Source organism: Plodia interpunctella, chromosome 17 (genome assembly GCF_027563975.2).
Source record: "Plodia interpunctella isolate USDA-ARS_2022_Savannah chromosome 17, ilPloInte3.2, whole genome shotgun sequence".
NCBI lineage: Eukaryota > Metazoa > Arthropoda > Insecta > Lepidoptera > Pyralidae > Plodia > Plodia interpunctella.
The window spans coordinates 2,585,090-2,606,507 of record NC_071310.1 but is presented as its reverse complement, the minus strand read 5'-3'; the positions used below and the strand labels follow the sequence as shown (position 1 = coordinate 2,606,507).

Here is a 21,418-nt window from a genome sequence, read left to right as displayed (position 1 = left end):
AATAAAATGCAAAATATATACTTATATATTTTTTTTGTTAGCATAAACATAAGTATGCTTACAAAAAAATCTCTTTATAAATTAATTTTCATTGATTTTTTTCTTATCGGTGGAGTGACTCCTATGTCTTCTCTGTTCTCCATCATTTTGACTCTGTACGATGACAACGTTTTGCCTTCTCCTTTATCTATAAAAAACCGTCTAGGTATTCATCTTCTTCTACACTCTTTATAATATTAGTGTGGATTTAGGTCACGACTTCGGACGGTGCAGCAGATTTGAATCAAGAGATCACGAAGCAAGGTGACCTGGTGCGTTCCCTCAAGGCTGCCAAAGCGGAGAAACCGAAGATCGACGAGGCTGTGAAGGCTCTTCTGGACCTCAAGGCCAAGTACAAGGCTGCCACGGGACAAGTAAGAAAAGCTCTCGTAAACAAGAACATCATCAATAGCCTATTCTTATCCCACTTTATGTGGTGTCGGTACAGAATGTCAGTCTCCTCCACTTCTCCCTGTCTGATGTTAACCGATCTGTTATTTCCTTTTTAGCCATGTCCTGCCTGACGCATTCAATCCTCCTTTTCTTCGGCTTGTTTCGGCTACTTCTCTTTCCTTCCATTTTTTTTCTAAATCGCCTTATTTGGAATTGAAATGCAGATTCTACCAATATCAGATTCTAGCGCAAATGGACGGAGAGAAAAGCGCGTCACCAAGTGTTTTAATTTTGGATTTTGGGAAATGTTGTATACGTCTTGCATATGACGACAGTACGTGCATTTAAATACATCCCAACTAATATTATAAATGCAAAAGTAAGTTTGTTTGTTTATTACCTCTTCACGCTCTATCTACTTCACCAATCTTCTAGGAATTTACATACATATAGTTTGAAGTATGGAGAATGATATATATGGTACCTTTTATTCCAGAAAAATAACTGATCCCGCGAGAAATTTACGCGGGCGAAGGCTCGGGCAACAGCTAGTATTATATAAGTTATCTTCTTGACGTGTCAACTCGGTGAATATGATTAGTAAACAATGAATTTGTTGTTCAGGATTGGAAACCAGGGTGCTCGGCCCCTGCAGCGGACGCCGGCTTCAAGAAAGCCAAGGTAGACGAAGCTGTCAAGGTGCTGTTGGATCTAAAAGCCAAGTACAAAGCGACCACAGGGAAGGTAATAATGTAAAGCGTATTATTTATTTTTAGAATAAATATTTCGTGCATATTTATATACCGCAACCAGAACATGAAAGCAATTTATTTTGATCTAGAAGCTTTATGAACATTCTTCTCCGAATAAAGATTCTTTCTCCTGAATAAAAAATGCTGGGCATTATATACTCCATCGAATGTGTATTCGATATACAATACCATTTAAATGGTCAAAATATGAGTCATGAGGTTCCCTCTAATACGGAGCTTCGCGATGGCTGACCCATGCGTCAACTCGTGAACGGGTGCTGGCAGCAAGCTGACCAGTTTACCCTGAATTTTTTTTATCTATATTTTTTTTAAGAAAATTAAACATGAAGACATTTCCGTGAAGATTTAATTTCTGACTTCCAGGACTGGCAACCGGGACCGGCGCCAGCGGTTTCAGCGCCCCCTGGCGGCGGCGACGCGACCAGCCTCGACCAGGAGATCACCAAACAAGGGGACCTGGTGCGGTCCCTCAAATCAGCTAAAGCAGAGAAGGCCAAGGTTGATGAGGCTGTCAAAACACTGTTAGACTTGAAAGCGAAGTACAAAACTGCTACAGGACAGGTCAGTGTCCTTTATTCGCATAACATGAGATTCTTAAAATTTTGGATGCTTAAAAAAGCAGATATAACCGAAATTGTGCTCTTAGGTTATCTTAGAAAAATACTATCTTAAACCTAATAACCTAATCCTAACTGTGAAAGTATGACAGAAAGGAAAGTATATTTGCAAAAAACAGAATATATATACAAATTGATGTTAAAAAAGCTAAGCCAAATGTTTTAATGCAAAAATCATCAATAAAGAGCATCTACTTCCAGTAGTGTTAGTTCAAATTTTATATGCACAACCAATTTTCTTGAAATTTTGCATTTAGGAGAATGTCCATTCGGTAACATTTCATCTCGGAGTACTGTGATGTAGTAATAGTACTGTGACGCGGGTGAAGTCGCGGTTAAATTAACATACACATTTTTTTGGTTCATAAAGCAAAATTTGTATTATTTCACTCTAACTGTGTAACAAGTTTTGTTCGGGGAGCGAGGTCTTGTTGGATATTGATGTTGAGAGTAAAGGCCGGTGTAAAGCACTTCACTTTATTCACACGAAACAATTAATTATAATAATTATGTTAAAGAATTCACCCGCTCCGTGGAGTTGCAAATGTGCACTAAAAGTAAATAAAATTGAGTAATAGAGCGTCGACCGATCGGCCGACGTCATAGGTGTTCGGTTACACCGAACAAGTTTCATCACAGGTTGGTTACAGCATAAAAATCACTCTCGCACATTTCTGAAATAAGTATAACAAGAAGTACATACATAGCCAACGTATGAGAATTTGTCAGGACATAGTTGATTAGATATTTAGGAGCTATAAAACTGGTTTCTTTAATCAGTAAGTCAATATTTATAACACTGACAGGATTAAATTTCTTATCACATGAATTGTAGTTGAAGATTTGATTGATAATTTCATTTCTTTGGATTTTTGTATGTCTAATGGCGTAGCGCAATATGGTTCTTGAAATTAATATATGTTACTGAAGTATTTTAATTTAAAGAACCAATTGTAACGAATGTCCGATAAAAATAAATTAATTATGAATATTTCTTACAATGTAGAATTTTAGAAATTACGTTATATATAAGAATCATTTTAATAGGATTTTCTATTAAGCAAGTAAATCCGTTTTTCTTATATGATATACTTAAAAAGTTGTTACATGTGAAGATTGTTTACATGTACTCGGTAAACAATCTCCACATGTAACAACTTTTTAAGTATATCAAAATATTAGTCCTAAAGTATTAACAAAAAAAAAATCTATTCTAATTTATATTGCTGTAACATAAAAGACATGGTTTAAAGTAAGAGTGTTTATAAGATTTGTAAGAAAAAATGAACTAGGTCTACGTTTCTACTTCTCGCTCTATATAAAAGGCGCAATTGGCTTTCCTATCGACTTGTTTTACATCACTAATCTGCGTAACTGTTCTTGATAAAGATATAGTACAAACAATACAACAACTTTAAATAGTATCAAATTGTTACCTTGACAATTCAGTAGGTAAGCATTAAGTTTTCAGTTGCGATTATGATTTCATGCCAGTGTTTTATTGAAATAATTTATGAAGTTTAAATAAAGAATGTGTGATTTTTTGATATTGTGAGTGTGTGTGCATAGAAACTTTACGTGAAAGTAATAATGAGCATTTTGCAGTGAATTTGAGTAGTTTGATGTGTTCTTGATTATTCCTATTGTTCATAAAAAAGTTAAAGCGTAGATACTTACCTACTTTTAGCTCAAATATGTTTGTCTTTCTGTTAATTTGAAATATTATAATATACCATATTATAATATCGATTGAACACTTGCATAAATTATGTAAATAATGTTATTTCATGTTGTATTTTTTTTTATTTCGGCTTTGCTGCTTATTACGTGGAATGAAACACACATTGGTTTTCCAGGATTGGAAACCGGGCAGCACTCCAGCACCACAGAAAGCTGCAGCTGTACCGCCGTCATCTGATGTCGGCGGAGTTCTCCAACAGATAGCGGCGCAGGGAGACAAGGTTCGAGCGCTCAAGTCGCAGAAGGCAGAGAAGGCGGCCGTGGAGGCGGAGGTCAGTGACCTTTTTATTTCATGTATGAGAAAGAGAAAAATACTATCACCGATTAGAGCGTTCAGTCACAGGAGTTAGGAATCAGAACAGAGGCTAAGCTTGTAGGGAGTGTCTACAATTGTTATCTATTTTAATAGTGTTGGCGAAGGAGATTTAAAGGAAATAAACAAAACATTTATTTGATTTACACTTCCGAATCAACAACATTTATTATTTTTTATTTGTGTTCTTTTTTTTTTGTAAAATCATTCGTTATTATCACAAGTTGTTACATTAGGCAAACCACCTAGCCAATTAATTATATTTTTTTAATAAAACTAATTTGAGTTGTGATTTGGCACGCGATATTACGTTCAAACCTACTTTACATACTCTGAAAGTATGAAAAAAAAAAAACAAATTAACCTAACTTTTTATTTCTAATGTTACCCTGTGTTATTCGGAAGTTTTAATTATTTTGACATTTACTTACAGGTAAAGACTCTGCTAGCATTGAAGGCACAGTACAAGACACTGACCGGCTCTGATTGGACCCCCAACACTATTGCTCCTGATACAAAGAAGGTAATGTATTAACTATATTCTGAACGCGGATTCTGAAGTCAGTTAATATATTTTCATTGGAGCCTCTGTGAGATTACCATGACGTTTTTGTGAAAACATTTGGAAAATTAACATCGCTTCTACGGTAAGTAAAATGAAAATTTGTTGGCACGTAGCGTGAATATGACAAGCTCTCTCTGACGACAATAAAAAGTTGGGGCAGAAATTACACTTTTGTAAATAAAAAACTTTTCAATTTAGCTGGCAGTTGAATAAACAAATAAAAATATAATATAATACGAAAAAAAAAACATAAAAAAATTATGTATTATTATTATTTATTTTAATTGACCGAGCGATCGAAGCGAGCGAGGTATATATATATATGTTTGTAACGCGATAACTTTCGAACCGTTGGTCCGATTTCGATAAAATTTAAAAGGTAGTAGGATATGCCAATAGAATTTTTAAGTTCGTGGGTCGAATAGTCGAATTTTAGACAATAAACCTTACCTTTTTTTTTCAAATATTTATTGTCTCAGCAGGCAACCCCAGAGGCAGCTATGAACGGCGGCGACGACAGAGCCACGGCGCTGGCCGACGACATCGCCAAGCAAGGCGACATTGTTAGAGACCTCAAGGCTAAGAAAGCTGATAAGGTAATTAATTACGGGTTACTCACTCGACGATACTATATTTTATAAGATATACATTTATAGATAAACATTCATGACCCAGGTGAGTCTGAAAAAGATCATTTTTCATGTTGACGTTACCGGGGATCGAACCCACGGAGCCCACGGAGGTTGTCCTTAATAAATGTGCAGTTTAACGTGGCCAAGCAATGTTATCTTTGAATTATCTTTATTTATTTTTTGCAACATTTTAGCTATACAATTTCTTCTGGATTATTTATTAAATTCACAATACAACATTAGAAACTTAGTCGAAAAGATTGTTAAATATATCATACAAAGCTAAACAGGCACTTATTTGAATACAATAATAAATATTACAAGCTTATTATGTAGGTACTAAAATTATTACAAATAAAAAAACCTCGTCAAACGCGCCGCACCGAGGCAACGTGCCCAGAATGCTGGCAGGATTTCCTCGCTGTACTGCCAGACTTATATGCTGCGCAAAGAAAATACCTGAGCAATGTTATTATATACGTAAATAGATTATTCAAAATAAACTTTCTAGGCAGGCAATTTTGAACTATAAGTTCTATATAGTAAAGCTTAAATTAGGTTGGTATGATGAGGGTATAGTCAAACGTACTAGACAAGCAATATTGACCTCTAAATCGTAAACGGTTATGGTCAATTTATAATTAAGTGTTAATTTAGTGAGGTGGGAAGCGTAGATATGGATCAATGTTCTCATAGAATAAAATGTGTATATGGAATAAAAAGAAACTAAAATATATTAATTTCTCTCACAAATTCTGACGTAATTCACCGGTAGGTGGTGAGTCGAGAGATCACCGCTGATGAGGTAGAGGAATATCAATGATATACGATTTTTTTCGAGCTCAGATTAATATTTAAAATCGAAATTTTTCCATATTGCTGCTCATTCATTCTTAAATTTGAAGGTATAAAAACTAGTAAACGTCGATCCCATATTATACATTCCATGTTACAATATTACATAGGTTACAATAAATAAATATATTAGGACAAATCATACAGATTGAGCTAGCCCCAAAGTAAGTTCGAGACTTGTGTTATGGGATACTAACTCAACGATACTATATTTTATAACAAATACATATATAGATAAACATCCAAGACCCGGAATCAGAAAAAGATCATTTTCAATTATGACCCGACCGGGGATCGAACCCGGGACCTGTCGGTCCAGTGGCAAGAACTTTACCACTCAACATTGTTATAGAACAATATGAAATTATTTAAAGGCCACAATAGACGCGGAGGTGAAGAAGCTTCTAGAACTGAAGGCGAGCTACCAAACTGTGACCGGCGTAGCGTTCGCGGCAGCGCCAGTGAAGAAAGACAAGAAGGTGAAGGCCAAAGACAAACCGAAACAGGAGAAAAAGGAGGCACCCAAGGAAATGGTAAATTTTTTTTTAACACACATACAATTGTGCATATACCTTATATACCTTACTAACAGGCTAACAGCCTGGGGGGGAAAATACCTGTCCACTGTTTCGTTTTTTTTATTATTATTTTTTTGTGTTACAGGGGACAGGTATTTTTGCTACCGATTGTATTCGTAATCAGCCGAGCCACAATTATTTATTTATTTATTCGAATGTGTACCATCACCTTTTACGAAGGATTAAAATACAGCGCAATTCAATTTAGGAACCAGATATAAATGGCATTGCTGTAAAAAATTATATGTACCACATAAATTTTTACACCACAAATTTGCGATGTAGATCAGCATCAAGTTACCCTGCATGAACCACTATGGCGCGGTAATAGATGCTAATTTGCAATGAATTTCGGTAGGTTGATGTATGATGATTCACTGTACCTCTATAGTAGTAATCCAAATCATAATCGAAAAATATATCAGATGTTTCATAAAAATTATGACTCTAATTTCGCTGGAGAACAAAATGTCTGATATTACAAAAATACAAAAAAAAAACATTTAAAATCTTAAAAGAAAAAATAAACAGTATTGTGTTGTGTGTTAATATTTACCTTTTCAGCCAGTTTAACTGAACTACCTGCCGAACTATTGTCATTAGAGGCAATCTAGTTCAAAGTGTGGACATAGCTATAAATTAGTAGCGCCCTACAAGCTAACCTTGATGTGTTAATATTTAGTAATTTTATTTAGCAAGTTTTTCAAGGATGCAGACTATTGTTTTTTTTTAATTCCAGGCAAAACAAGTGCAGGAAGAATCATCTACGGGTGTGAAGAAAGTCACCCGATTAGGCTTGGAGGCGAGCAAAGAAGTCAATTTATCCGAATGGTATTCGCAAGTTATTACCAAATGTAAGAAAGTCTCTCTCTCTCTCTTTCTCGCCATACAGTTCTATCGTTCAGTTGTAATAGCAGGACTAAACGGAGAAAAATATGCGTTAATTTCTATTAGTAGTGTCTACGCGCATGCGCTGTGACGACGAGTTCGCGCCTGCGCGATGTTTCTTTTCTTTAAAAAACAAATGCTGTCATCGAACATTTTCTTAGCTGTTGGTATTTTAAATGTATTGCTCGTGATTTACCAGCCCTAAATAAACAATCTTTGTCAAATACCGAGTATAATTATTTATAATATATACTCAGACAAGATCCTACAAGTAGGACGGAACGGATAAACTAAACAGTTATTCTACTAAGCAGAGAAAAAGTTATGATTTCGCTAATCAAATTGAAAATAAAATCACTTGGCTCTGGTTTTGACACTTCATACACACACAAATGGAACGAAGACGAGATCGGAAGAAGTTTTTTTAAGGCCCTGTATACTAGCGCCATTATTACATTTTTTATCAATTTCTTGTATTTCTTAGCACAAAATAAAAAAATATGTTGACAAATTATGCCACGGTAGTTAAATAATTTTATTAGAAAGTATTATAGTTTTTAGGGTTCCGATGGAAACCTTATTATTACTATACCTTGCGTAATTTCTTTTCATTTAATGTTTTGAATCAATTTATTGTTCTGTAGCGGAAATGATCGACTACTACGACATATCCGGGTGCTACATCCTGCGGCCGTGGTCGTACAGCATCTGGGAGCAGATCAGGAGTTTCCTCGCGAAAGAGTTCAAGAAAATCGGCGTCAAAGATTGCTACTTCCCAATATTCGTCTCTAAGGTAATTCTTCTTTTCAGCCATGCAAAATCAATTAAATATTTGATGTGGACCTTACAGTGTTAACCGCCTTTCTCTATTCTAGGCTGTTAATATTCGGTTGTTGCCCGATATCTTTTTGATATTGTTTTTCTATCTCAATTTGTGGTCTTTTATTACCTACTGGACGTTTTCTGCCCTATGGCCTAGAGTGTAGACTCTAACAATCGTCCGCATCGCTTTTCTGGGTATATACGTAGTTTAATGAAATTGACAACGACAACAAAATTTGTGTGCCGCTTTTAATGCAAACAAATTATCATTCATTGATTTATTGATACAGTTCTTCGAGAGCCTAAACGAGAAAAGCGTTATACAGCGTGATCCCGGGAAAATAGCCGCTTTTGTGGGAAAATAACGCGTGCGAAGCCGCGGGCAAAAGTCAATTAAAAATAAAGTTAAAAATGTACAGTACAGTTCACTCGGTATCGGTATCATATGTAGTCGTCCAAATCAAAAGGGAGTTTATGGCCCCTAGCACTTAAGAAGACCTTAAGTGCTAAGCGCCATAAGGCCCCTTTTGATTTGGACGATTGCATATAACAAATGTCCCCAGGCGGCGCTCGAACGCGAGAAGACGCACATAGCGGACTTCTCCCCGGAGGTGGCGTGGGTGACGCGCTCGGGCGCCTCGGAGCTGGCGGAGCCCGTGGCCGTGCGGCCCACCTCCGAGACCGTCATGTACCCGGCCTACGCGCGCTGGCTGCACAGCCACCGCGACCTGCCGCTGCGGCTCAACCAGTGGAACAATGTTGTGGTGAGTGTAGCGGCTGCACAGCCACCGCGACCTGCCGCTGCGGCTCAACCAGTGGAACAATGTTGTGGTGAGTGTAGCGGCTGCACAGCCACCGCGACCTGCCGCTGCGGCTCAACCAGTGGAACAATGTTGTGGTGAGTGTAGCGGCTGCACAGCCACCGCGACCTGCCGCTGCGGCTCAACCAGTGGAACAATGTTGTGGTGAGTGTAGCGGCTGCACAGCCACCGCGACCTGCCGCTGCGGCTCAACCAGTGGAATAATGTTGTGATGATAAACTCTAAACCTGTCACTGTCTATCGGTATAGCGATACAAGCTATTAGTGATCATTGTGGGCCGTTGAGCGTTGTCCATTTATTAATGTTTCTCTTCCTCAGAGATGGGAGTTCAAACAGCCGCAGCCGTTCATAAGGACGCGGGAGTTCCTGTGGCAGGAGGGGCACTCTGCCTTCAGGTACCTCGAGGAAGCTGAGGAGGAAGTGCTGCAAATTCTTGGTAAGTTTACTTGTGCGTCTATCTCGCTCATATTTCCATGATTCCTTTTCTTTCTTGTGTATCTGTATTTTCTTATGCAATAAAATTATTTCAAACAAACAATATGTTCAATTTTTTAACCCCCGACGCAAGAAGATGTTATAAGTTTGACCGCTGAATGTGTCTGTGTACGTAGCATCGTAACTCATCAACGGGTGAACCGATTTGGATGCGGTTTTTTTATTCGATAGCTAATTTTTATGTTAAAATGCAAATTCTTAGTTATGTTCAATCAAAATCGGTTCAGCCGTTCAAAAGTTGTAGCGAAATGAATATTGAAAGTTTTTTTTATTTGTCTAACATATATAAATAAACTTGTAGACTTGTACGCGCGAGTATACGAGGAGCTGCTCGCCATCCCTGTCATCAAAGGGAGGAAGACAGAGAAGGAGAAATTCGCAGGCGGATACTACACCACTACCACAGAAGCGTATATACCAGCCAGCGGCAGGGCCATTCAGGTATCTACCGATACATTTCAACCGCATGTTTCTGACTTTATCAATCAATCAATCTATCTATCATTTATTTGTCAAACATAGATACAACGATACAGGTGGATAGCCAAACTAACAAGATGACTTGCTTACTTTAAATTGATTATAATAACTTAAGTTTAACATAATATGGTTAGATGGCGCTGGCGACTTAACGTTAGATATATATTTTAAAATTATTATAAACCTAAGCACTTTTTCTCTGGTTTGCAACCATTAAACGTTGTTTACGGCTCATTATAACTTTTTCATTTTGGGCACCTAATGTCAAGTGATAAATAGTAAAGTGCGCTATGTCTTGCTATGTAAAGCATACTGCTACGTAATGAAACGCCGGCTGGAGTCATAACTGTTTATTTCCGTTTCCGGATCAGTGTTGACACATTACAAATATTAATACCTTCCACATACAAATATTTAAATGAAGAAAAAGTCGAAGAAAATAAGGATTACATGTCAAAACAATAAGAGCCAGTTCAAAACAAATGACAGGCTAAAAACTACAACTTATCATCTAGAAAGAAATCATTCACAGAATAGTAACATTTATCTATTTGTAATTTTATCTAAATTATTCTTAAAAAATAAACGCACTACAAATTCTTAAATATTAGTAAGTAGTTCGTTAATACTGGGGCTGTGACGCCGCGAAGCCCTTAAAATAAATATCACTAATGAAAAATTTGGCTGTGATCTTATAAACTGCCGTCAACACCTTATTGGATTGCTGTCTAGACTATCAGACTATGAGAGCTCCAACAACTCCAGAATAAGTCCAAAAGATTCAGTTCTATAAAGACTGATGATTCAAAGTGAATTCATCAATTGATTTTATTTTGTACTTAATTTAATTATAAAGGGGTATAAAGGGTTAAATTCGCAACTTGTCCCATTAGTAACTCGTCCTATTCTCTATTTTCTTTCTCAACTCGTCCCATTCACAATTAAGACGAGTCCCACGCCCATTATTATCTTTATATATACTCTTTTACTACTTTATACTTTATTATATACACTCTGTAACGTTGAAAAAAAATTTGAACATTATATTATACGGTATATGGTACAAATAATTTTTAATTCCAGGGCGCGACCAGCCACCTCTTAGGCCAGAACTTCTCCAAAATATTCGAAGTCGTGTACGACGACCCGGACACTCACGAGAAGGCATACGTTTACCAGAACTCTTGGGGTATCACCACCCGCACGATAGGTAAGGACTTGCGTCTCATAAATTACTGGCACACATTTATTTCATTAACATTATACACAAAAAAAATCTTACAGCCGAAACTTTATTTGAAAATCGAAATTCTATGCATATATAAAGTAGAATTTTAAAAACTTCTCATGGAGTACCTATATCTCCCAAATCTATTGACTCTCGGTTAATGCTAAATGCCATTAAAAATTCCGTGATTAAGCTGTGATAGCGTAGCGAAAAAGACTTTTAGAATTTATAATTTCGTATGGATATGGATATCAAGAAGTTGAAGCAATTAGTTATGGAGAGAGACCAGTTTTATCTATCGATACATTTCAACAGGAAAACAGACCCAACGCTGCGACGCTCAACGGCTAAAGAAGCAACCGGGAAACAGGAAACAGAAACTCAAAAAGCTTAATTAATTAATTAATCAATTATTTTGTCAGGAGTAATGATTCTCGTGCATGGCGACGACCGCGGTTTAGTCCTGCCGCCTCGAGTGGCCGAGGTCCAAGCTATAGTGGTGCCCTGCGGCATCACGGCCTCCAGCACCGCGGACGAGAGGAAGGCGCTGATGGACTCCTGCAAACAGTTGGTGGACACGTTGGTGGCTGCGGGCATCAGGGCTGAAGGTGACTACAGAGATAACTACTCCCCAGGATGGAAGTTTAACCATTGGGAATTAAAGGTGAGTAATAAACATATATTATGCAGGGTTACTGGTATCTAACGCATATAACCTTCCAAAGGCGCATAAAATACATAGAGACTAATTTCTTTTGTTCTACGACTTCAGTCATAATAAATTCGAAAATTTTAGTTTTGATGTCGTTTCTATAATAAATTGTTAACTCTATGTTCGATTGTACATAACGCTACTGTACTATTTCGTGTTGCGTGGCTATTACATACGTTTAATACCTGTAACCCTGAATATGTGTGATAAAGATTAATTTATACCTAATATACTTTTTTTTCATAATCTAATAGTTTTGGTACAGTTGTGTATGTGATGTCAATTCGTGCACTTCAATATGCATTTTTTTATAATTCAATGTTTTATCTTATATGGATTTGTTATACCTACAAGTTTCACTTGCTTTTATAAAATAATAATTAGAAATCGAGCGGGAATTGAATCCACACTGTCCCGAATAAACAGATTCAATTTAGGGTTCAATTTCCGCTGGATTCAACATGCATTTTTTTATAATTCAATGTTTTATTTTATATGGATTTGTTATACCTACAAGTTTCACTTGCTTTTATAAAATAATAATTGTACAATTTTTTCATCTCATTATTATTTTCAAAAATATATCTATGTAATTGTGGTAATATAAAATTTGTTTCCCCAGGGGGTTCCAATTCGCGTAGAACTAGGCCCTAAGGACATGGCGCGCGACGAGCTGGTGGCGGTACGGAGGCTCACCGGAGAGAAGATCACCATGAAGCGTGCGGAAGCAGCCACTTTGCTACTAGCGTTGCTTGAGACTACGCACAAGGAAATGTTTGAAAAGTACGTGCTCCAAATTCTCATATTCTCTCTCGCTCATTCATTTCTCGGATCATTCCCGGCTCAACGTGATTAAAAACTTAAAAATGTTGAAGATCAACTACTGAAATCAAACGCACGTTAAGGTTAACGTCAAAGTTGACGGTGCAACCCGCCCTTAGTTGTTGCTAATGAATGTAATTCCATGACAGGGCAACAAAAGACCGGGACGCACGGTTGTCGACGGTAAACAAATGGGAAGACTTCACATCGGCTGTGGACCGCAAGCACATCGTGTTGGCGCCGTTCTGCGGCGAGATAAAGTGCGAGGACAATATCAAGAAGGACAGTGAGAGGTAAGACGCCCTTAGGCTTCACTCTGTAAAGAACTTGAAAAATATACATTACCACAGTTTAAATAATACATTACTATGAAACTCTAAATCTAAACTGTTTACAAAATACTCATTTTTGTTAGTTTTATTTATGAAGGAAAAAGTTAGAAATGAATGCATAATAATAGAAGTATTTGGCAGTGAGTCTCAGATTTCAGAGATTTGTTTTGAAAACATTATTTTTTCCTCAGAACGGAAGAAGATGATACAGCCGAAATTAAGGCCCCCTCCATGGGTGCAAAGTCTCTCTGCATTCCGTTCCTGCAGCCTCGCGAGATCACCCCCAGCGACCGCTGCATACACCCTGCATGCAGTAACAAACCCAAGAACATTGTGTTATTCGGACGCAGCTACTAATATAAGCTTAAGTCCATTAGAGATTTTATAAATATTTAATTTGTAAAGCTGTTTTTATTTATCCCAGAAAACAACATTTTCGATAGGAAAATACAAAATTTGCCTGGAAAATTATCCAAACCTAGTTCAGAATGCATAGACGAGTAGCAGAGTCGTAGAACTCAGATTGAGCTCCAAAAATAAATATTACTTATTTTTGAACTCAGTCTGAGTTATATTAAGGAATAAATTACCTCTCTACATCGCAGAATATGGTCATAGCTAGAACATGGTAAATAATTGATAATATAGTCATTTTCTGTTGCAAGAATTGTTTCACAAATAATTTATTTCTTCCAAGGCACAAGACAATTTGTTAAAAATAAAGTGCAACTATATTGTATGGTGTATTTAAAAAATAATATAAAAAAATATGTTTGCCACTTTACATAAAACATTAAATTGTGTAAAAACAAAAATCAATATAGTCCTTGTTCAATTTCAATGTGGGTTTGCCTATCAAAAATGTCACCAGATGTATAAATTTGTCTCCATTCACTCCATTGACTTAATGGCATCATCAAGCATAGCAATTCTTTTTTTCTTCTCATTTAACAACTGCATAAACTTGCCATATATAGTCTCCTCCAAAGATATCTTAGTATCAACAAAGTTATCCAATTCTCTTTTACATAGCTCTAGCTCAGCTTCAAGGCCCTCTTGGCTCTTACTGTAATCTTGTATTATATTTACTAGTGAGTGGTTTTGTTCGAGCAAAACATCTATTAGTGTGTGTATCGGAGTAGGCACTATATCTCTTTCTACAGAAACTCTTCCATGTTCGACAATAGCAGAGTCAGGAAATTTTTTCTTCCACCTAAATACACCTTCACTGACATCGAAATCGAAGATGTAAGGGTCACCAGCACCTATCAAGGCTTCCTTAACACTCATTTTATACTGCTCTTCATCTATTTCAAAAGACTCCCTGTATTGGTTCGCCGATTCCAAGGAGAAACTTCCTGACCAACTCCTGTAACCATTCTCAATTTCTTCAATTATTTGTATATTAAATAGGTCAGTCTCTTTTTGTCCCCACAACAACTTTATGTAAATATATCCACTTTTAACTTCTATTTTGGATACAGTACAGTGAACAGCCGAAGAATCGAGTGCATTTAGATCCATAATGTATTTCTTGTAGTTAAAATTTATAATTCGAACTAAAAGATTTTATATTTTACATTTTTTATTCCAAAATACATGAAAACATTGCCAAAATCTGCCAAACAATGACATAAACTGTCATTGTCAGTGTAGCTTTTTAAAAATCAAAAATAGAAGTCACGTGATAGTGTTGTGCCGCTGTAAAATTCTCCTTTGGAAAGACTTCGGGAAAGGTCCACGAGGTCGGGATATCTCATACAATTAGTAGGTATACCGTATGAAGTACTTACTAAATCCATGGGATATCTCTATTGACGCAAGTCATGCTTTTTTTAAAATCTGTTCCGTCCCATTGCTGATAAAAGGTGTCTCCTTGCATGCATTTTTTTAAGGATTGTAAATTAAAAACAAAAGAAAATTTTCGCTTAATATTGCTTTTAATGTTGAAAAGTTAAATACATTTTCTAATACATGGATACCAAGGGTTCAGTGTTGCTAAAACATATATATGAGTATTTAGTATCTGTCAGGACCGAGGAGCCACATTTATATAACACTAGCTGTGCTTTGTGGTACCACTCTGTCCGTGGAAATTTCTGTGTAGTACAATGACTGCCTATTGATTGAAGAGTGGAGGTTTCCATGTTTTTCTTCGCCAGAAGCAAGTGACGACTAATATTATAAGCTTGATACATACATGTGGATCTCGGGACCTTCTGATCACTAGTTTCAAATTGATTTTAGCTCTTCAAACTTTACAAATATATTTAATAAATAAACTATAACATATCATGGTCATGTAGTATAGATATCTTAAACCTATGACGCGGCCACGATAATGTGAGCGGGACCGTGGGTGGTTCGATTTTATTATTTTCCTCTTCGCTGTCACTTTCCGAATCAGTATCTGTGAGTGATGACAGGTTTGCTACGTGTTTCGACATGTCTTGAGCCAGCTCCTTTGGTATTAGGATCTGAAATAAATATTATTAAGACACATTAGACCATTTTTTAAAGGAACATGAGAGAGTCTCAGCCTGTGACAGTGGCGGTTAAGACACTTTCACAATGGTCGGTCATCGGATGGGTGATCAAAATTATCTTGAGCTCCGTACTTCGGAAGGCGCGTAAAGGTTCCGATCGTGCTTGCAGTCGTTAAAACTCGCCAATCCGCAATGATTCCGCGTGGTACGTTACGGCCCAAACTCCTTATCCCTCCGTAAGGAAGGCCAGTGCCCCAGAGTGCAATAAGATAGAATAAAGAACCTGCAGCCAGAGCCCCCGCAGCGCGTAGGGCCGCGCGGCGCAGGCGAGCGCGCCGGCCACGCGCGCGCCCAGCAGCGTCACCGCGCGCGCGCCCGCGCGCCACGTGAAGTGCCGGTCGTGCAGCACGCGCCCGCTGGAAACAAACAAACAAACAAACTAACTAACTAATAGGTGGGGGATCTCAGAGCGTTTCTTGCGAGTGGTTATATTCTACTCCTGTACCAAATTTTTAACAATGGGTCCAGTCGATTTTACGAGAATAAGTAACAAACACACATACACACGTCCTCGCAAACTTTCGCAATTATTATTAATGCAGTACATAATTATTTTAAATATTTTGTTGCAATAAATTTCATTGTTACGTCATCAAAAAAAAGAAAAAAATTGGCTAGTGTTTACAACCCTTCATATTGCATACTCACTCGATCGCTAGCGGCAAAAGGCTGGCACCCTCAGCATTCAGCATCAAGTGGACTCCGTCTAAATACTCGACTGTTTCTTCATTGCGCCACGAACCCTAAAAACAGTTTTGAAACTCAACTTAGTGTAAGAATAATGCCACCCTCTTTTTATTACCAAATCAAATCAATAATTCAGAAATTACACCTCTACTTACAAGTACTTTGATGCCAGAAGGGCTTACTATTTTTTTAAAGAAATAATATTTTTATAACAATGTAAGTACACAATAAAGTACATAATCAAAAGATAATAGGGAAACATATTATTCCTACATTAATATTATAAAATGATGGTCGACGAACCATGGACTTCATGGAATAAAAAGTTTAGAACAGTGTTTTTTATTTCAGTTTTTTTTACATTACATAATAATGTGTAATTTAGAATCATTTATATTTCATTTGTTGGAATTTTTATCATATCAAATATACCTGCCAGCTCTTCTTAAACTTATTCCAAATCATTTGCGGTTTTGGGCGCTAAGCTGTGAAACTCGCTTTCTAAGGATATTAAGGGTGCTCCTTCCTTAAACTCGTTCAAAGAACGACTTCTTAAGTCCTCTCTTGTCACGTCTAACATTTAGGCTATTATATTATGTATTTATATTTGTATGTAAGTATTAATATGTATTTATATCTATTTTATGTATTTTTTGTTATTGTTATACATATTTATGTATTTATTTATTTAGATTTTACTTTTCCTAAGTATATTTATTTATTTTCTTACAATTTATAGTCTTCTATGTTCATGTTGTACGCTATTACTTTTGACTAGCTTGCTACTGTATACATGTCCTCTCAATCTATCGCCGGTTGACTGTAAGAGATACTTACATGGGATAAGTCCGTCGTTGTACAATGTATCTTTCTTGTATTAATTTTAATTAATGTACTTATTTTCGTGCAATAAAGTTATTACAAACAAACAAAATAAATATTACATACCTGCCTTTCATCATATGAAATAAATATCACATACCTGCATCAGCTCAGGTATCTCTGGTAATGCTCTTTCTATACTGGACATCTCAAAGCTATCGGTGGACATGTGACCTGTAAAATATATTATTTGAAATTATCAATCGTCGCAAAGTTCTAATTTTGCAGTGAAACATATTAGGACTTTGTACTCATTTTTTTTTCGGAATAGCACTCTCCTGTGATTGTCTGTAATGTAAAGAAATAAAGGACACATAGCCTTGGCAACGACAGCATTCTCACGGAGGGCTGACGTCAGGTGATCTATCACTAATCTAATCTCTAAAATTTTATTTTTTACTCTGACTCACAGCCCATAATGAACCAGAACAGAACCACGCATGAGAGAGAGAGAGAGAAAGCAAACTGTTACAAAAGGACAACTGTTACAGAAGGTAACCTTACCTTCTGGTCCAGATCTATCAGTCATGCTGGTCAGCCCTCTCTGTAGAGTGTCCTTGATGAGTTGCTCCACAGTGGGAGACAACTCTGCCGGTGATGCGGTTTCCTCTGTCGCTTCACCAGTCTGATTGAATGACATAACTCTATGTTTGATAAGTCACATACAAGCTAGTACAAAATCATTATACAGTTCAAAATCATAAATAATGCGGCAACAATCACGGCTTAACCACTGAGTAAAGCACCACCACCCTTGTTGGTTTGATTGGCAGAGAATGCCTTATAGCCTTAGATCCAATTAAAAAATATATACTGTAACTATATTTGCACACCATTCTATGGTAAGGCATTTAAGTGTTTTAAGATTTTATGTATCAATCCCTGAATAACGAACCTGCGGCGTCCACTCCGTCCACCGCAGCCGCGCGGACACGCCGGCCAGGGCCGCGGCCCCCCCTCCCCCGCCCCCGCCCGACACCCGCACGCCCCGCGCTGACACCACGCGCCGCATCGTGGTCACCAGCCACGGCCCGCCGCATCTGTCCACACCCCGGATATTTTTAAACTCACGATATTGAAAAGCCATGCCTTCAGGCGACATTAATAAAATCTGACACAAGAGTTAGGAATAATGAAACCATTGAGAGTGAAAACAATTTTTAATTCAATAAACAACATTTCTTTTTAACTGCAACTAATGAGTTAGATCGGATACATAGACATGGACAAGTATTTAAAAAAACTGATGGTTATTGCTAAAAGTTATCGATTGTTAGCTACTATCAAGGGTTTCAGTCCCATAATATTTTCGGCATAATATTCTACACGTTTACAGAATTTTGACTAAATCCAGTAAAATTGTATAACCGAATAACATGCATACATAACATTTGGATTCACAAATCTTTAACTAACTGACCTGGAATCATCCGCCATGAGTTTAAGCACGTCAAAACCAGATCCCCTCTGCGCCGCCCGCAGCTCCCGGCTGGTGCAGCCGACCACCTGCAGGAAGCTGACGCAGCCGTGCGGCGTGGCCACGCTGCCCAGCCGCGGGTCCTCCGCCACCAGCAGGTGCCGCACGCGCGACTTGCCCGCCCCGCCGCCGTCCAGCGCCGCGTGCCACGATATATGGTCGCCCGCATAGAACTTATTGCCTGACATTCCCGAAAAAATTCTAATCAATTGAATGTTAGAAAGTAATTCTATCCATAAAAAAATATTTGGCAGATTTGATACTGTCATATACTTGAAAATATCCAGTCTGATTTTATGTGAGGGAAATGAATAGTGTATTAGATACATTTGAGTCCATGGCTCTCAAGTCTAACAAGGGAAAAGTTATTAACTGTTCAAAATAATAATCTCAAGAATGCACCTGTAGTAAAAATATATCTGGCTAAAGCTTGCAGCAGTGCTGCAGGCCAGAGTGGGGGCTGATGAGGTGTGTCTGCGGAGAGCCTCAGTGTCAGCTCAAGTCCATAGCCTGATGGAGAAGGGGCCCCCGCTGTGATTACAACCCGGTCTGGCGGAGGGTGCACCCGCCCATCTCCATGCAGATCTGATAGTCCAAAACTTTGCAAAAAAACAAAATCAGATTGTAACACACTAACTATCCTTAGTAAAAAAAAAAACAACTTAGGGATCAGCTAATTATTTATTTATTAATATAGACAGGCAACTTTTTACAGCTGATGCATGTATAAAGTTTTATAGCCAATTCACTTCTTAGAGATAGTTAGATATTGCATTTATTAGAGCCACTTCACTGATATTAATTGGCAACTTATTATATGTTATGGATACAAATCTATTTGTTTATTTTAATATTTAGGGAATGTAATTTAAGATATATAGATGAAAACAAAGTCTCACCTCACATAATGCCAATGAGGTGGAATATTTTCCTCTGGTTTCCCAGGATTCCAGTACATGCTGATGTAGTCTAGGGGGTCGTTACCACCCAACCTGTAACCCAGTTGTTATCAGTGAATAATTATTAGATTCTGGAAATTATAACATAATGTCAATGAACCATGTCATCTTGCAACATGTGATTTGGCCCTAGTGGATGTCGTACAAGGCGACTAAGGAACACATAGGCATAGGCAGCTGCTAAGCAAAAATAGCATTGCCTAAGATGGCAACAGGCTGCTGGTTTTAAATTCACGAACGCCACCGGAAATATGCGAAGATATAGAAGAGAACCACGACATCCAATTGATATGTTATCCTAGTACCAGCTGATATTATACATGCGAGTCAATTTGTTTGTTACCTGTTCACTCTTCATCTACTCAACCTATTTTCTTGAAATTTCACGCATACATATACTTGGGAGCATTGAGAAGGATATAGGTTAATTATCAACCTAGAGAAAAATACGAAATCCATGGAAAAATCACGGGGCCGTCACGGCTTTTGGCCGTGCAAAGTATAAACAATACAAACCAATACTTTAGCCTAGTTGTAACCTGCAGAGGGTTAGGCTGATCTGGATAAAGTCTGGAGCAGGCATCACATAGGGCTTTCAGACCAGCTGGGACCAGACGCTCTGAAAACAATTTCAATCTTTTATAGACTATAATAATTATATATAGGTCGCTAGCAATAAAGCAGATGTGAAACAATTTGGAACATTCAAAGCCATAATTAGACTATCTATTCATGACCATTAATAATGTATACATACCTGCTTGAGTGACTTGGTCCCTAACATCCAGTGATGCGCCTGCGTCGGTATGCATTTCCTGGCCAACGAATGATAGAACGCTATTATGAACCACACCGGAAGGCCCGCTAGCTTCTAAGTCCGAAGGACCGGACATTTTTATTATTTAAAAATCAAGGATTGTATTATTTTTAACAAACAAAACAAAAGACGAATCGTGATTCGTGCCAGCCAGTTTCTTTTCTTGACAGTTAGTTCAGTGTTGTACATACATTGGTACAACAGACAGACACACACATGCATGCAGACTCAATGTTACCAGCACATACTGACACTACGTCAATAATAGTAATGTTACCAGTCTGCTCCACTTTTCAATGACTAAGCACTAAACTGACTAAATTTTTGTCGGTCCTAAATACGTTTCATGGAATTCGTTTCATTCATTTAAAATTATACGAAGTTATTTTAAGGTTTGCAATGTTTTAAAATCTTGTTGTAAGAGATTTACTATTTCTACTATTGTATCTAGTGATGCGGGGATTTAAATCATACAAAAATTAAACAGAATTGAAATAAATATATTTGTATTTTAAGAACAAAAAGGTAAAAAAATCTTTATGAAACTTTAACTCAGGTCAGTTTCTATTCAAGAGTTAAGTGCAAGTACCACATACTGTTAGTAGCAGTTGTAATTGTAGTTTTAACTGCGATTATTATACACGTACTTGTGAACTTTTAGTTTTAAACCTCCTGAGTATAATCATTTTTCAGACTTTAGCCCATTTTAGTTACAGGAAATTATTAATTACCTAGGTATATTGTTGCTGTGTCAATTTTAAAGTCGCCGTAATGTTGTCATGAATTGGTTTGCTTTTTTGTTCGACTGAAGATTCAATTTTAGTTTTCTTTACACTTAATAAATTTATGAATTTAACGCATAAAGCTTTTTCCATATCTATCTTCAATTTTAAAAAATCTTCTGTGTCTTTTAAGCACTTTTCATAGTCCCCTTTAGCTGCCTT

At 37.2% G+C, this 21,418-nt stretch overlaps 3 protein-coding genes across 4 annotated transcripts in view; 1 reads left to right on the top strand and 2 right to left on the bottom strand.

The window, feature by feature from the left end:
* Positions 1-13,510, top strand: part of GluProRS (Glutamyl-prolyl-tRNA synthetase) — a 39,693-nt gene extending 26,183 nt beyond the window's left edge. The window contains exons 14-30 of the mRNA XM_053757308.1: positions 252-413; positions 1,057-1,176; positions 1,569-1,766; positions 3,679-3,834; positions 4,309-4,398; positions 4,923-5,036; positions 6,302-6,460; positions 7,245-7,359; positions 8,038-8,186; positions 8,779-8,979; positions 9,356-9,473; positions 9,834-9,973; positions 11,096-11,222; positions 11,663-11,904; positions 12,575-12,735; positions 12,924-13,067; positions 13,298-13,510. Coding sequence (XP_053613283.1) covers positions 252-413; positions 1,057-1,176; positions 1,569-1,766; positions 3,679-3,834; positions 4,309-4,398; positions 4,923-5,036; positions 6,302-6,460; positions 7,245-7,359; positions 8,038-8,186; positions 8,779-8,979; positions 9,356-9,473; positions 9,834-9,973; positions 11,096-11,222; positions 11,663-11,904; positions 12,575-12,735; positions 12,924-13,067; positions 13,298-13,463 — 2,562 coding nt within the window. The 3' untranslated portion in view covers positions 13,464-13,510. The remainder of the gene's footprint in view (positions 1-251; positions 414-1,056; positions 1,177-1,568; positions 1,767-3,678; positions 3,835-4,308; positions 4,399-4,922; positions 5,037-6,301; positions 6,461-7,244; positions 7,360-8,037; positions 8,187-8,778; positions 8,980-9,355; positions 9,474-9,833; positions 9,974-11,095; positions 11,223-11,662; positions 11,905-12,574; positions 12,736-12,923; positions 13,068-13,297) is intronic.
* Positions 13,511-13,836: 326 nt separating this feature from the next.
* On the bottom strand, positions 13,837-14,756 carry LOC128676884 (uncharacterized). The gene has a single exon (XM_053757310.2). The coding sequence runs from the start codon at positions 14,628-14,630 to the stop codon at positions 13,998-14,000; it is 633 nt and encodes a 210-aa protein (XP_053613285.1). The 5' UTR covers positions 14,631-14,756; the 3' UTR covers positions 13,837-13,997.
* A 270-nt stretch (positions 14,757-15,026) lies between these two features.
* Su(fu) (Suppressor of fused) lies at positions 15,027-21,340 on the bottom strand. 2 transcript variants are annotated; one of them, XM_053758081.1, is made up of 12 exons: positions 21,206-21,340; positions 20,415-20,472; positions 20,174-20,276; positions 19,598-19,690; positions 19,101-19,297; positions 18,642-18,879; positions 18,117-18,261; positions 17,726-17,846; positions 17,322-17,395; positions 16,301-16,395; positions 15,876-16,008; positions 15,027-15,583 (listed from the first exon to the last, which is right to left on the bottom strand). In XM_053758081.1, the coding sequence occupies exons 2-12, from the start codon at positions 20,467-20,469 to the stop codon at positions 15,389-15,391; spliced, it is 1,449 nt and encodes a 482-aa protein (XP_053614056.1). In that variant the 5' UTR covers positions 20,470-20,472; positions 21,206-21,340; the 3' UTR covers positions 15,027-15,388. The 2 variants fall into 2 exon arrangements, with proteins under 2 accessions (XP_053614056.1, XP_053614055.1); XM_053758080.2 differs by lacking the exon at positions 21,206-21,340 and having other exon boundaries at positions 20,415-21,197.
* Positions 21,341-21,418: the final 78 nt, after the last annotated feature.

Bases quoted from the DNA above. Each gene is read 5' to 3' on its own strand.
- LOC128676884 (XM_053757310.2), bottom strand. From the start codon at position 14,630: ATGGATCTAAATGCACTCGATTCTTCGGCTGTTCACTGTACTGTATCC.